The sequence below is a fragment of the Tyto alba genome, unplaced genomic scaffold, assembly GCF_018691265.1.
Source record: "Tyto alba isolate M040663 unplaced genomic scaffold, T.alba_DEE_v4.0 Super-Scaffold_28, whole genome shotgun sequence".
Classification (NCBI taxonomy): domain Eukaryota; kingdom Metazoa; phylum Chordata; class Aves; order Strigiformes; family Tytonidae; genus Tyto; species Tyto alba.
In genome coordinates this window covers 1,653,520-1,668,103 of record NW_024881302.1, presented here as the reverse complement: position 1 = coordinate 1,668,103, position 14,584 = coordinate 1,653,520, and the positions used below count along the sequence as shown (strand labels likewise).

General features: G+C 71.9%; 1 protein-coding gene across 1 annotated transcript in view; it reads right to left on the bottom strand.

Moving 5' to 3' along the window:
• The window catches only part of CASKIN1 (CASK interacting protein 1), a 31,995-nt gene that overhangs the window by 2,893 nt on the left and 14,518 nt on the right, over positions 1-14,584 (bottom strand). Inside the window, exons 3-20 of the mRNA XM_042798305.1 lie at positions 13,124-13,221; positions 12,880-13,025; positions 12,684-12,779; positions 12,309-12,439; positions 12,116-12,224; positions 11,731-11,839; positions 11,497-11,591; positions 11,290-11,407; positions 7,798-7,905; positions 7,561-7,679; positions 6,094-6,181; positions 4,512-4,609; positions 3,983-4,093; positions 3,780-3,881; positions 3,192-3,330; positions 1,822-3,119; positions 995-1,784; positions 486-882 (exon numbers count right to left, since the gene is read on the bottom strand). Of these exons, the coding sequence (XP_042654239.1) occupies positions 486-882; positions 995-1,784; positions 1,822-3,119; positions 3,192-3,330; positions 3,780-3,881; positions 3,983-4,093; positions 4,512-4,609; positions 6,094-6,181; positions 7,561-7,679; positions 7,798-7,905; positions 11,290-11,407; positions 11,497-11,591; positions 11,731-11,839; positions 12,116-12,224; positions 12,309-12,439; positions 12,684-12,779; positions 12,880-13,025; positions 13,124-13,221 (4,152 nt within the window). The remainder of the gene's footprint in view (positions 1-485; positions 883-994; positions 1,785-1,821; positions 3,120-3,191; positions 3,331-3,779; positions 3,882-3,982; positions 4,094-4,511; positions 4,610-6,093; positions 6,182-7,560; positions 7,680-7,797; positions 7,906-11,289; positions 11,408-11,496; positions 11,592-11,730; positions 11,840-12,115; positions 12,225-12,308; positions 12,440-12,683; positions 12,780-12,879; positions 13,026-13,123; positions 13,222-14,584) is intronic.

Below are 14,584 nucleotides of genomic sequence, written 5' to 3'. Positions count from 1 at the left end.
CGGGGGCCAGCTCAGCCCCACGCTGCTCCGGCTCCGTGTCCCCCAGTGTCACCTCCCCAGTGCCACCCCACAGCGGGGGGCCAGCTCAGCCCCACGCTGCTCTGTCTCCGTGTCCCCCAGTGTCACCTCTCCAAGGCAGCCCCCAGCACACCCCCATACCCAGGCCCGCCCCCCCGCCCCGCCCACGCTGCTCTGGCACCCCCAGGACCACCACTCCTGTCCTGTGGGTCTCCAGCACAGCATCCCCCCCCCCCAGCACCACCACCCCCGTGGCGCTCCGGCACACTGTCCCCCCCAGCAAACATCACCCCCGGCACAGTCCCGCTCCCACCACAGTGGCACAACCCCACACCCACCCATCCCTCCCCACAGCCCCCCCCCCCCCCCCCCCGCCGCAGCTCAGTGGCACAGCGCAGCCCCGCTCCCTCCCCAGAGACCACCAGCCGCCCCCCCCCCCCCCCCAGAACCCCCCTCCCTGTCCTTACTCTGCCGCTTGACTGTCCTCCTGCTTGATCTTCTCCTCCACGGCCTGCAGCGCGGCGGCCAGGGACGCGCTCGTCTCCTCCAGCTTCTGCTGCGCCAGCTCGGGGCCGGCGCTGTCGGCGGAGGGGCCGGCGATGGCGGAGCGCGGCGGCTTCACCGGCACTTGCTGGGGCTGGGCGCCGGGCGAGAGGGGCTTGGCGGGGCTGGAGCAGAGCGAGGGCGGCGTGCTGGAGGGCTTGGCGGCGGCGGTGCCCAGCTGCCGGGCCGGGGACGGGGCCGGCGTGGAACCGGCGCTCACCGACTGGATGGCGGCGTGGGGTTTGGGGGGCTTGGGCGCCGTGGGGGGCGGCACAGGCTTGGGGGAGACGGGGGGCGGCGTGCCGTGGACCCTCTTCACCTCTGCGGAGAGAAGGGAGAGGGGCAGCAAGGGGGTGGGACGGGGTGGGATCCCCCCCGCTGCGGTGCTCACGCCGGGGGGAGGCGGGTGGGGTGGGGTGGGGGGGGCACCTACCTGGGCTGCCGGGGCTCGGGATGGGCACCTTTTTGGGGATGGGTGCCGGCGGCCCTGGGACCTTCTGGGGCGGCTGCGTCAGCACGGGTTTGGGGGACACCGGCGGCTTGAAGGGCTTCTTGGGCTCGGCGGGCACCGGGGCGTAGTCAGGGCCGTCGGGGCGGGCGGCGGGCGGCGGGGTGGGGGGCGGCTCGGCCCCGCTCAGCTCGGGGGGCGGCCGCCGTTTGACGGTGCCGGTGCCGTTCTGGTAGACGGCGAGCGTGGGGGGCTCCAGCGCCGGCTCCTTGTCCTTGGCTTTGGGCCGGCGCTTGACGGTGTCGGACTCGGTGAGGACGAAGCGGACGCCGTCCTGTTGGCTCTGCCTGGCCCGGATCCGCCGCTTGAGCGTGGCGCTGGCCTCCACCTTGCCCAGGTCCCCGTGGCGGTGGGCTGGGGACAACCCCTCGCCCGTCTCCCCCCGGGCCGGCCCCAGGGGCCGCGGGCGCTGCTTGATGGTGAGGTTGCCCTCCTCGGCGAAGGGGATGCCGTCCGGGGAGCCGCCGCGCTCCACCCGCAGCCGGTCACCGGGGCCGTCGCCGCCGGCTTCCGACCGCAGGCTGTCGGCACGCTCGCGGCGAGCGGCGGCCACCAGCCCGGTGACGGGGCCGCTGATGGTCCGGCGCCGGTTCACCACCTCCCCGTCCAGCCCGATGGCCTCTTTGTGCTTGACGGTGGCCAGGACGGTGGCTACGCGGGCGCGCTCGGGGCTGCCCGGGGGAGCCCCCGGTTGCAGGTAGTAGCCCTCAGGCGCCTTGCCCGCCGGCCCGCCGGCCCCGGGCGGCTTCTGCAGCGCCAGCGCCCGGGCCCCCCCCGCCGATGGAGGACATCTCCAGCATGGCCGCGATGCTGCGCACGCTGCCGGCGCTGCCCGTGTCCACGCTGCCCCCCAGGTCGCTGGCTCGCCGCTGCTCCCGGCGGCTCTCCCCCTCGGCGGCGGCGGTGGTGGTGGTGGTGGGCGGGGGGGGCCCGGCGGCCGCCTCGCCCTCGCCCTCCTTGGGGAAGTCCTCGGCCATGCCGGCGCTGGAGATGGCGGAGCTGGAGCGCTTCGGCGGGGGCGGCGGGGGCCCCTTCTTCTTGGGGCGGACGGCGAAGGACTGGCTGCGGTTGACGTTCTTGTCGCCGCCGGCGGGTGCCCGCACCGAGTGGCTGCGCCCCACGCGCCGCTGGACGGTGGCGTAAGGCCCCGCGTCCGGCACCAGCAGCTCGTCCCGCTCCTGCTCGCTGTCGGAGGCGGCGTAGCGGTTCAAGCTGTGCGCCCGCTTCTTCGGCCTCCCCGGCTCCTCCTCACCCTCGCCCGCCGGCGGGAGGCACAGCACCGGCACCGAGACGGGCAGGACGGGCACCCCCGGGGGTCCCCCCTCGCCCTCGGCGGGCTGCGGCAGGACGTAGGCGAAGCCACGGTGGGTGGGCGACTGGGGCAGGGAGCGGGGGGACGCGGGGCGCTCGCCCGGCGGCAGCAGTTGCGGGGTGGGCTTCACCTTGGCGGTGGCGTGGGGGCCCTGCGGGGAGGGGGGCCGCGGTTTGCCGGGGGTCTGCGGCGGCGTCAGCTGCCCGGCGGAAGGCGGGAAGGGCTGCCGGGGCTTGCCGGGCACCGGTGGCACGCTGGCACGCTTGACGGGGTGGCCGTGCCGGGGTGGGCGTCCCTCCTTGGGCGGCGCGGGGGGGCCCTCGCCGGCCCCCTCCGCCAGGTACTCCTGGCTCTTGGAGATGGCGGAGGCCGGGGGGGCCCGCGGGCCGTCCCCCAGCAGCTCCTGCGAGCTGCTCATCAGCCTGGCGCGGCCGCCCAGCCCTGGGGGCGAGCGGTAGCCGGGGGCCGCGGGGTTCGCCGCCTTCTCGGGGGGCTCCTCGGGGGCTTCGCCGGTCATGGCCACCTGCAGCTCGCTGCTGAGCTCGCTGTCCTGGAAGGTGGTCATCTTGGGCGACTGGCACTCGGGCGGCTCCGGCGGGGGGGACTCGATGGCCAGCACCTCCGGGCACGCCGCCGCCGCCGCCTTCCTCTTCAGCGTGCCCGGCTCGTACTTGCCCAGCTCGGCGCGCTGCAGCTCCGCCAGCTTCTTCACCGCCAGCATCAGCTTCTTCTGGTGGCCTGGGGACAGCACCGGGCATCAGCGCCGCCGCCGGGGGCCACCGCAGCCAGCGCCGCGGCGCCGGACCTTACCCAGCTTGGTGATGCCGATCTCCTGCAGGTCCTCCCAGGTGATGTCGGTGATGAAGTCGATGTTCTCGTAGCCGTTCTCCACCAGCACCTTGTAGTACTGGGACAGGCCGATGATGGAGAGCCACAGCGCCAGGTTGGCCTGGGGTGGAGGGGGACGCGGGGGACACGGGGGGACACAGCTCAGCACCGGCTGGCAGCGGGGTCTGGCCCCGGCATCCCCCCCGCACCGCAGCACCCGCGCCATGCCATGATCCCGCCTCGCCGGGGACAGCCCCAGGCGACTCCCCTTGTCCCCACCGCTGTCCCCGTGCTCCGCAAGCACCCGGGGCCATGCCCAGCCCCGTTCCCATGGGAAGCCCAAAGCTGCGCCCGGCCGACGGGGCAGGGGACACCGTGTCCCGTCCAGGTGGTGACAAGCTGGCACCAGCCTGACAGCCCCTGGGCTGTCGGGAGGGGACGTGCGCGGTTTTGGGACCGTGGGACGCTGGCGGCGGTGAGCCAGCTCCCACCCTTGCCCCCCCCACGCCACCCTGGAGGGGACAGGGAGGGGACCAGTTGCCACCTTGGATGTGGCTTCGCCGCCCTTACCGGCTTGTACTCCGGCAGCCACTCGGGGATGTTGAGGTTGTTGATCTCAGAGGCGATCTTCTTCCTGTGCCCCGGCTTGGTGACACCGATGGCCGTGAGGTCCTGGGGCAGAGTTGGGGGGCGGGGAGGGTCAGTGCTGCTCCACACTGGCCGTGCCCCACTCCCAGTGGCACTGGCCAGCCCCGGTGTCCCCGCAGCCTCACCTCCGGCGTCATCCGGCTAATGGTGGTGATGTCGTAGCCGGCGTTGATGAAGTTGGGAGCGTAGAGCTGCAGCTGGAACTTGCAGAGCCACTGGTACACGGCCTCCGAGCTCTGGGGCGAGAGGGACGGCACGGCTTGGGGTAACCCCGGGGACGGGCACCCACGTCCCCCCCCCCGGGGCTGTCCCCACACCCATCCACGTTCCGGCACCGCAGCGGGGCTCCCCAGGCTGGCTGTACCCCGGGGCGTGCGGGGGGCTGGTGCCGTGGAGCAGGGAAGGGGGGGGGGGGGGGGGGGGCCAGCAGCCGCAGGGATGACTCACGCCGCTGGCTCCCGGCACGGCACAGCACCCCACGGGCACTGCACCCAGAGCCACGCCAGAATTGACGGTCCCTTCACAGGGGTGCCAAAGCAACGGTGGCTACGGGTGCTGGGGGGTGGGGGGTGGGTGGCCCTGCCGCACGGCCGTGCCCCAGCATCACCACAACCCCGTGGGGGTCCCCACGCCACCCCAGCCCTCCCCACTCACCTTCCCCTCCGACGGCGGCTCCATCTTCTTCAGCTGGGGCTCGGCGGGGGGCTGGGGGGCGTACGGGGAGCTGGCCACGCTCTGCGACCGCGACGAACCTGCCGGAGAGGTGGCGGTCAGCGGGGCTGGGGGCTGCGCGGCCCCTGGGCTCCGGCCAAACCCCCGTCCCGGGTGGGATGGCACAGCCACGGCCCCCCGGGTCGGCAGGGCATGAGAGAGCAACACCCACCCCAGCACCTCGGGGTGCCCTGGACGCAGGGTCCACTCCCCCGGGATGGGCAGGGGTGGTGGGGGTCTGCCATTGGGTCACAGCACCCCTCACTGATCGGGGTGCCCACCCACCCAGAGCCAGGCGAGCCCCCAGCGCGGCCGGGGTGCTGCAGCGGGATCCAGCTGCGGTGGGAGCGGAGCGGGTGGTTCCCTGGCTGCCCACCTCCCCAGAGCCCCCCGGCCCCGTGCCACCACCCCACACCAGGGCTCATCCCCCCGCCATGCCCCGCAGCGAGGGGTCCAGCTGGGGAGGGCGAGCTGGCACGAGCTGCCTTGTCCCCCAGCACCCCCCCCCCCGCCGCGGTGCCCACCCTCCCGCTGGTGCCTTCGCCAGCCCTGGGGGTGACGAGGGCTGCCCAGAAATTTCTAATTTCTGCCTCATGTTTCTGATCAGGACCAGCAAAAGCAGCCTCTTCTCCTCCCACCCCGCTTCACTGGCAACTGCATCCTCCGTGTGTGCGTGTACAGGCGGCATGTGTGTGCGTGTGCACCCCCCCCACCGTGTGTGCATGTGTGTGTGTGTGTATGTGTGTGCGTGCACATCCTCCTTGCGTGTGCATCCTCCTGGCAGCTGCATCCCACTTGCGTGGGCACCCTCCTCCCGTGTGCATCTCTCTGCCGGGTGCATCTCCCTCCCGTCTGCATCCCACTTGCGTGTGCATCTCTCCAGCATGTGCTTCCCTCCCTCCCCACTCCACCCCCCCCCCCGCCCCCCCCAAACCTCAACGTGTGCACCCTCCCTTCTGTGCGTGCGTCCCCCCCCCCACTCCTCCGTCTGCATCTCCGCAGCCCGGGCATCCCCCCACACATTCATCCCCCACGTGTGCATCCTCCTCGCCTGTGCATCTCCCAGCTGCACCCCACCTCCCCTCCCTTCTCGCCCCCCCCCCCTCCACTCCCTCCCCCCCCCCAGCCCAGCGTGTGCCTCCCCCACGGCGTGGGCACCCCCGCGCCGTGGCCATGCTCCCCACAGCCCCCCCCCGGATGGCAACGGCGGGGGGGGACCCCAGCTCGGGCTCCGGCGGGACTGGCGGGGGGGGCCGGGGGGAGGAGCGCTGCCGCCCCCCCCGCCTGCCCACGCCACCCCCCCCCCACGCCCCCCACGGGGTCCCCCCCACTAACCGAGGCAGGAGAAGGCCTGGCAGCAGCCGAAAGGCGAGAGAGTCATTTTTTACCCACACGTTTTTCTTCTGGCGATGGGTGCCGTGGCAATAAAAAAAACAAAAAAAGACAAATCCCGGGATCCACGGCACGCCCGCGGCAGGGCCAGGGCTCCTCCTGCTCCCGGCAGCCGGCGGCCGGCGACACGCACCTGCGGGGATGTCCTGCGCCTTGGCCGGCCCATCGCCCACGACAGTCTCTTGCGCAGAAGCCTTCTGGGAAAGGACCGTTGCCAGCAGCTGAAAAACACCCCGAGGAAAGCGGGGGGGAGAGCAGGCAGGAGAGTGAGGCGAGCGGGGGGCGGTGAGGTGGGGGGGGGGGGGGGGGGCGACACCGCGGGTGCTGCCAGCCCCGGGTGAGGGTGGGCAAGGGAGGGGTGCAGCAGCCTGGGGCTGCAGCGGGGAGAGCGGGAGCAGCACAGATGGTGCTTGGCAGGCAGCGGGAGAAGCTGAGTGTGTGTGTGTGTGTGTGTGCGTGTGCGTGTGTCCCTCCCCTGCACCCCGAATCCAGCCTGATGCACCCCCGGCACAGGCTGCCAGCCCGAGCTGCCGGGCCCCCATCTCCGCTGCCGGCAAAGCGGGGTCCCCACGGCCGGCAGCGCGGGGCTCGGTTTGGGGGCACGCAGAGCCCCTGCACCCAGCCTGCTTGGGGGGGGGGGGGGGGGCACACGGTGCCTCGGCCGGGGGATGTGCAGTGCAGCGCTTGCAGCAGGCAGCACGCTGGCGGCAGCACGCAGCATGCAGTGCAGGGCAGGGCAGTGCAGGGCAGTGCAGTGCAGGGCAGTGCAGGGCAGTGCAGTGCAGGGCAGGGCAGGGCAGTGCAGGGCAGGGCAGGGCAGGGCAGGGCAGGGCAGGGCAGTGCAGGGCAGTGCAGTGCAGTGCAGGGCAGGGCAGTGCAGTGCAGGGCAGGGCAGGGCAGTGAAGGGCAGGGCAGGGCAGTGCAGGGCAGGGCAGGGCAGTGCAGTGCAGGGCAGGGCAGTGCAGGGCAGGGCAGGGCAGGGCAGGGCAGGGCAGGGCAGTGCAGTGCGGTGCAGTGCAGGGCAGGGCAGGGCAGGGCAGGGCAGTGAAGGGCAGGGCAGGGCAGTGCAGGGCAGGGCAGGGCAGTGCAGTGCAGGGCAGGGCAGTGCAGGGCAGGGCAGGGCAGGGCAGGGCAGGGCAGTGCAGGGCAGGGCAGGGCAGTGCAGGGCAGTGCAGGGCAGGGCAGGGCAGTGCAGGGCAGGGCAGTGCAGGGCAGTGCAGGGCAGGGCAGTGCAGGGCAGTGCACTGTGCAGAGGCACCCAGAGAGCGGCAGCACAGGCACGGCAGCAGCCTCGGCCGGCCCCTCCCCACGCCAGCAGCCCCTGCCCGGCCCCGACGTCGCGCCGGGGGCTGAGCCAGCAGCTGGGGACCGGCCAGGAGGGGACACGCCGGTGGGCACCGTCAGGGCCAGCTGCGGGTGCTGGGGGGGGGGGGCACGCTGGGTGCTGGTGGGACCCCACAGCACCCAGCCGAGCATCAGTCCCGGCGGGGACTGCCAAGGCAGCAAACGTCCTGCCCCAGGGCGAGCGCCGGTGCCAGGACTGGGAACGGAACCCAAATGTCACCGCAGGCTGGCACGGCCACCTCGGGGCTCGCCTTACCTTGACGCCTTCGGAGCCAGCGTGCAGGGCGTGCGCCCCGCTGCCCGCGCTCTGCCCGCTCCCCGAGCTGCGGGCAGAGGCCACGCTGCCCGTGCTGCCCAGGCTGCTGCGGTCACCACCTGCGCGGAGAGAGAGGAGATGCCGTCAGGGCACCGAGCCCCCCGCCACCCCAGGGGGCAAGGGGAGGGGAAGGGGGGGGGGGGCTGTGGGGGTCCCAGCAGCGCGCACCCGCCGTACCTGCGAAGGGTTTCCGCAGCACCCAGATCTCCTCGGCGGGAGCCGGCGCGGCCGATCCGCCCTGCGACGGCGAGAGGTGGGACGGGCTCATGTCGGCCCCACGGGACCCTTGGCGGCAGAGCAGAGAGAGCAGCCGTCAGGCCGGCGTGGCCCCCGCACCGGGGTGGCACAGGGAGGGGTGACCCCGGGGCCCGTCACTGCCGCACGCCGGGAAAACCCCGCAGCGAAGGCGTGGGGGTCCCCGGCCATGGCAGTGCCCAGGGATGCCAGCGCTGTCCCATGGGGGGCTTATCCCCCCCTAACAAGCAGCTGGCTCGGGGTGACAGTGACCAGCTTGGGACATCCCCACCCTGCGGCCAGATCTGGTGGGGGGGGGGGGGGGGGTGAGGGTCCCCAGTGCCCCTGCTCAGCCCGTGCAGGCGACAGGGACTGTGCCAACCCTGTGCGGAGCAGGATGGGGACGTGACCCGGTGTGGGGGAGCAAAGGGGACGGGGCAAACTCGAGCGGTGGGGACCAGGGTCCCCACCCCGCTGTCCCTCAGCCAAGGGCCCCTGCAGCTGCCTGCACCCGTCTGGGGGAGAACGTGCACCAGGTGCTGAACCCCCCCCGCCCCGGCGCTCCTCAGGGTGCCCCATGGTGACACAGCAGTGGGTGAGGGGACCCGGGGTGTGTGTGTGTGTGTGTCCCCTCCGTAAAGCACCATCCCCTCACCGGCTCACCGCGCTGCCGGGTCCTGCCCGCACCGGGGCCGCCCGGCGTTGAGAACAGCATCGGGTGAGACGGACGAGAGCCCTGCGAAGCCCGGCACTGCCACAGCCCCGTCACCGGCCACCGAGGAGCCCAACCCCGTCACCGGCCCCAGGACACGGCCACCCTGCCACTGCCCACGCTGGTTTTGTTCGTTAAGCCGCTCAGGCCGTTAGCAACCGGCCCGGAGCAGGACGGGGACGGTACGGGGTGATAAAGTCACCGAAGGAGCAGGCGGGGGGACCAACGGCCGCGCCGCGATGGGGCTGAGGCGTCCCCGGGCTGCGCGTGCCGCGGCCACACCGAGGGGAGCCCCGTGAGACCCAGCGGGGACACAGAGTCCCCGCGGAAAAGTTCCTCTGCCTTGTCCTCGTCACCAGCGTGGCCAGCCCGGTGCTCTCCCAGCACAACCGCTGCCACCACGGTACATGCAAAGACACACACACACCGCCCCCCCCCCAGCCCCCAGCCAGCCATCGGCAGCCCCCGTGGGCACGGCACGGGCTGCACCCCTGCAACCCCCCCCCCGCCAAATATCTGCTCTCTGGGTGCTCCCGACACACCAACACGCAGCACCCGTCACCCACCCGCGGTGCGGGGACGGTCCCCAGGGTGCCAGCCCTGAGAGCAGCACACCCCCCCCCCGGCCCCGGCACTGCAGCCCCTTCCCGCTCTCGGCGCACAGCCCCGGCTCGGTGGGGGTCAGACCCCCAGCACAGAGCCTGGAGGGTGGTTTTGGGGGTCCCCGCACACCTGGACCCCCCCCCCCATCCAGGGGACCCAGCCGGGGACACGGCGGGGTGAGGGTGGGCTGTGCCGGCAGCAGCAGGGCTGGGGGTCACGCAGGGCTGCAGCAGCGCTGAAAAGGGCATTTTGGGGGGGGGGGGGGGGGCCTGGCAACATGTGTGTGTGCACGCACACGCCTTGCACATGCCTTGCACACGCCTTGCACGCACCTGCGTGCGAACCCCGCCACGGCACGGGGCGAGGGGAGAGAGGCCGAGCAGAAAGAAAAGACTCGATGCACGCTTTAAAGGAAAAGAAAGAAATCCATGGAGAGCACGAAGCGAGCGGTGAACTACCTTGTCCGTAACGCGGCTCGTCGGCACTGCTAGGGGAGAGCCTGCGATAGCCAAAGGAACTGAAAAGAGTCTGATGGGAATGTGGTGGTGGAGGTGGAGGTGGAGGCAGGGAATGGAACGGATGGGACGAGGCGTCACCGTTTAGCACAGCAGCCCCGTAAGCCGGGAGCGGGATCTTTTGGTACTGTTGGGGGATTGTTACAGTCTCCCATGAACCTGATAATAAAACATAACAAGAGACAAAATGAAAAGAATCAAAATAAGAGAGACGTGCTCAGCGCTGCCAAAAAAAAAAAAAAAAAAAAAAAATTAAAAAAAAAAAAAAAAGGAGGAAGGGGGAAAAAAAAAAAAAAGCAGCAAACAAAAAAAAGCAACCAAAGGAAAGTGGAGAAGCCAGAACTGAGGCCCAGGTGATGCGGGGCCGAGCTGAGGAGCAGCAGCAGGAGCTCAGCGCAGGGCCCAGCCTGGTGGCAGGATACGGCCCCCGGCCCTACCACGGCTCCCCGGCGGGACACGGGCACGGGGGCAGCCCCACGCTCGGGGCAGCGGCAGCTCGTGGGGCTCCCACAGCCCGGCTGCCGGGGGTCCCGCTCCCCGTAAAGGCGTCCTGGGAGGAGGGGGGGGGCTGCAGGCACGGCCGGGCTGGGGGGCTGCAGCACCAGCACCCCCCGCACCCAGCCGGCCAAACCCGGGGGGGGCCAGCCGCCACCTGCACCCCAACGCTGCTGCGTGGGATGGCAACGAAACCCCACACCCTGGCCAACGGTGCTGGGGGGCCAGCTGCACCCCGGGGAGCCACAGCCCCTTGTCCCCGGGGTACCGGCACCCGCAGGGCGGCTCTGCCCCTGCCCGTGGCTCCTCCGCAGCCCCCGCGGCCGTGCCCGGCACCCGCCGCTCCCTTGGGATCTCGGTCGAGTGCCACCATTCCCTGCTCGTGGCCCCCGAGATCGCGTCGGGGATGGGGCAGCGTGTGGCTGCCCCGGGGGCGGGGGGAGCAGTGAGCTGGTCGATGTGGGACCTTTCAAGCCACCCCATCACGCCGGTCCTGGCCGTGGGCACAGCCAACGGGCCACCCCGGGGGTCCGCGCCTGGGATGGGGACGGGGACAGGCAGCCGCAGGGCAAGGGGGGGGGCAGGGTCCGATCCCTGAGCCGGCCCCTGGCCAGGGAGAGGGTCCCCATGGGGCAGCGCTGGGTCGCTGGCACTGGTGCCCAGCTCCCCCGCCTTGCTCAGACCCCAAACACCAGATCCTGCAGCCCCCACTGCTGCAGCACCGCCCCCCCCAAACCGCAGTGACACCCCCAGCTCTCCCCACGCACCGGGCCCCTCGGCACCGCAAATGCCTCCCCCAGCCCAGCACCGGCCTGGCGCCGGGGCTGCCGGCACCGACCCCCCCCACCCTCTGTGGGGACACCGGCCCCACATACACAACGGGGGGACACCAGCCCCACACGCGCAAAGGCACCGGCCCCACGGTGGGGGACACCGACCCCCCAACATGCACCATGGGGGGCATCGCCCCGGCTTGGCTTCACCGCCTGCACCCCCCCCCCTCCCCACCTCCAGGCACCACCAGACCGAACCGGGGCTCCCTGGGGCTGCGGGTTTGGGAGCTGGGGGGGGGGGGGTGGTGGTGGTGTGGGGGGGAGGCGGATTATTTGCCTGTTCGTTTGCTTATGGCCTCGACGAGGCTGGAGGGGAAGTAGCCCACGCGGTCGTTGCCGGTCCGGTTGTCGTGAATGCAGCCCTTCCAGCGCCCGTCCGCGTGCTGCTCCAGCACCTGCGGGCAGGGGATGGTGTCACCAGTGGGGTGGCCCCGGTGTCGTGTCCCACCCTCCCCCCCTTGACCCCCCCCCCCGCCACACTCACGGTGATGACATCCCCGGCTTTCACGTTGAGGCTGGTCAGGTCGTAGTTGTTGCAATAATCCTTGACGGCCCGGACCTGCAGAGCGGCCGAGGCGTCTGCGGGGACAGAGCGGGAAGCGTCGCCGGCCGCCCAGCCCCGGGGGGGGGCTCTCACCCCCAGCCCGGCATCCCCACCCCCCCCCCAGCGCCGGCACAGCCGCCCCATAACTCCCCCCCCCCCCCCGCCCCCCCCTACCCCGCAGCATCTGCTTGATCTCCTTGCTGGCCTGGCTGGTGGTGAACTGGTTGACAATGTCCAGAGCCGTCTGGTTGTAGGTGTTCCTGACGTGGGCGTTGATCCCGCTCTGCAACGGCATGGAGAGGGCTTGGGAGGAGGCTGGACCCCACCGCCCCCCCCCCGCGCTGCAGACACCCCCCCGGGACCCCCCCCCCCAGGCCACCCCCCAAGACCGGCACAGCTCACTGCCTTGGTGCGTGTCCCCCCCAGGACCCTCGCTGCCATCCCAGAAGGGGCACGCATGCTGCTGCAGGGTCACTGCTTTCCCTCAGCCCCTCCCTGGGCTGGGGCGGGGGGGGGGGGGTGGGAATCTGGGGGGGGGGGGTCGGGGGGGGGCCCTTACATCCAGCAGCAGCCGCACCACGTCCGTTTTGCCACACAGGGCCGCCTCGTGCAGCGCCGTGCCCGCCTTGGTTTGCCGGTTGATGTCGATGCCGGCTTGAAGCAGGAGCCTGCGAGCAGATGGGGGGGGGCGGTGTCAGTGGGGATGGAGGGACACCCACCCCCACACCCCCCCCCCCGCCCCTGGCACCCACCGGATGATGTCGATGTGGCCGTTCTTGGCGGCGAGGTGCAGGGGGCTGGTGCCGTTGGGGTCGGTGGCGTCCCCCGGTTTGGGCTCCAGCAGCGCCGCGCACATGTTGCTGTTCAGGAGCAGTTGGACCACCTGGCTCAGCAAACACAGACGGAGCAGGGCTGCAAGGGCGGCTCAGCCGCGGCCCCCCCAGCCCCTGCCTGCCCCCCCCCCCGCCTCCTCCAGCACCCAGACATTCCCCCCCCCCATCTCCCCACCCTTGGCCATCCCGGGAGCTGCCCTCTTCCCCCCTCCAAGACGGCTCCAGCACCCCCAGGGACCTCACCGTGCCCCCCATCCCCTCCCAATCGGGGGTCCCGGCACTTCAAGGACTTACCCCGACCCGGCCAAACTCGCACGCCAGATCCAGGGGGGTCTTCCCCGAATTGTCCATGATGCAGGGGTTGGACTGGTGCTGCAGGAGCATCTCCGACTGCGGAGGAGCGAGAGCCCCCGGCTCGGTGAGGGCAGGGAGGGCAGCACAGGCCCCACCCCAAAAAACCCCCCCGACCCCTCTGCCAGCCCCACCGTACCACGTCGTAGTGCCCATGCTGGGCTGCCAGGTGCAGGGGGATCTGGCCCTCGTCTGACGGGATGTTCACGGAAGAACCCGCTTTCAGCACCATTTTCATGGGCTCCTTCTTGCCCTGCCAAGCCGCGTAGTGCAGGGGCCTCATGCCTGCGGGCGAGCGGGGGGGACGGGCACCCCGTGAGCCCCCTGGGGCCAGTGCCCGGGGTGGGGGGGGCGGGGGCCGCAGCCGGGCCGCAGGGACTTGCCTTTGTTGTCCTTGATGTCCACGGCAGCCTGCGCCTCCAGCAGCAGCGAGATGAGCTCCGTGTTGCCGTTGAGCGCCGCATGGTGCAGAGCCGAGAACCTGGGGACCGCCCGCGGGGTCAGGGCGGGGGGCGAGGTGTGTGGGGGGGTCCCACATCCCCGTCCCCTCCGCAGCCCTGCCTGGTTGCAGCCAGCACCCACCGCGGCACCCCGGGGCGTCCACTCTGCCTCCCGCAGCTCCCCCCCCCCCTCCCCGTGTGCATGAGCACCCCGGACAACCCCACCCCTACATCCCTCCAGGAGCAAGAGCTGCCGCAGGGACCCGCCGTGGCCGAGCCACGAGCCGGCCACGTCCCCGCACGCAGCAAGGGCCGGAGGGTGGGATGTGCGGGGGGCGGCTGTGAGTTTGTTCTCCAGCCCATTCACTTTATTTATCATCCTCTGGGGCCCTGCAGCCGTAGGGCAGACCCCCACGGTGGGACACAGGGCTGGGGACACCCCGGAGCTGGGGACGACACCCCTGGGTCTGATCTGGGGACGCTGGAGTGAGATGGATGCAGATGAAATGCTCCCTGGGGCTGCTGAGACCCGCTGGGGCTGTTGGCAATGGGCACAGGAGGCATGGGGGGGTTGGGGGGGTGTCCCACTGAGGCAGGGGTGTGGGGGGCCAGTCTCCCCACTGACCCACTTCCCCCAGCCTGGCCCTGGCAGCACGACCACAGGCACTGGCACACAGTGGGGGGGGGTTGTCCGGGATGTTGGATGGGAGCTAGCCTACTTGCTGCTCCCGGCAGCAGCATCCTCTGCGCTGGCCCCCGCCACCCCGCTCACCCACAGCGTCCCCATCCCATCCCCACGGCCACCCCGGTGTCACTGGAGCAGGGGAACAGGCTGCGGACCCCAGCGGGACCCGCCAGCCCCCACGGCTGCTGGGTGCCCGGGAGGCGAGCAGCGGGGCAGCGATCCCTTCTGCCCCCCCAGCACCAGGACCCGCAGCTGAAGCTGGGGGGGGGGGTGGGGGTGGGAATGTGACCCCCCCCTGCCCCCCCGTGGGGAGCACGCCCCGGCCACCACGCTCCCGCCGGCGGGGAGCGGCGATGCGAGCAGACAGCTGGCGCAGGAGGCTCGATCCCCAGCGCCTGCCTGGGAAATGTCAGCGTGTTCCGCTCCAGCGCCCTGCTCCAATCCGCTCAAGATGGTGCAAATCACAGCCCCCCCCCCCCTCCCCCCCCCAACAGGGCTGCCTCGGGGGCTTCCCCCCCGGCACGGCGCGGCAAAGGCCACGCTCTGCGCAGGACCCCGTCCCCGGGGGCGAGCACGGCAGAGATGGGGAAACTGAGGCACGGCACCGGTGGCAGAGCGGAGCGCACAGAGGCTGCAGCTTGGGTCTGCCCTGTGCACGCCCAGGGTGGATTTGTTGCGGGTGCAGGGCTGCTCCAACATCCCCCCCCAAAACCACCCGG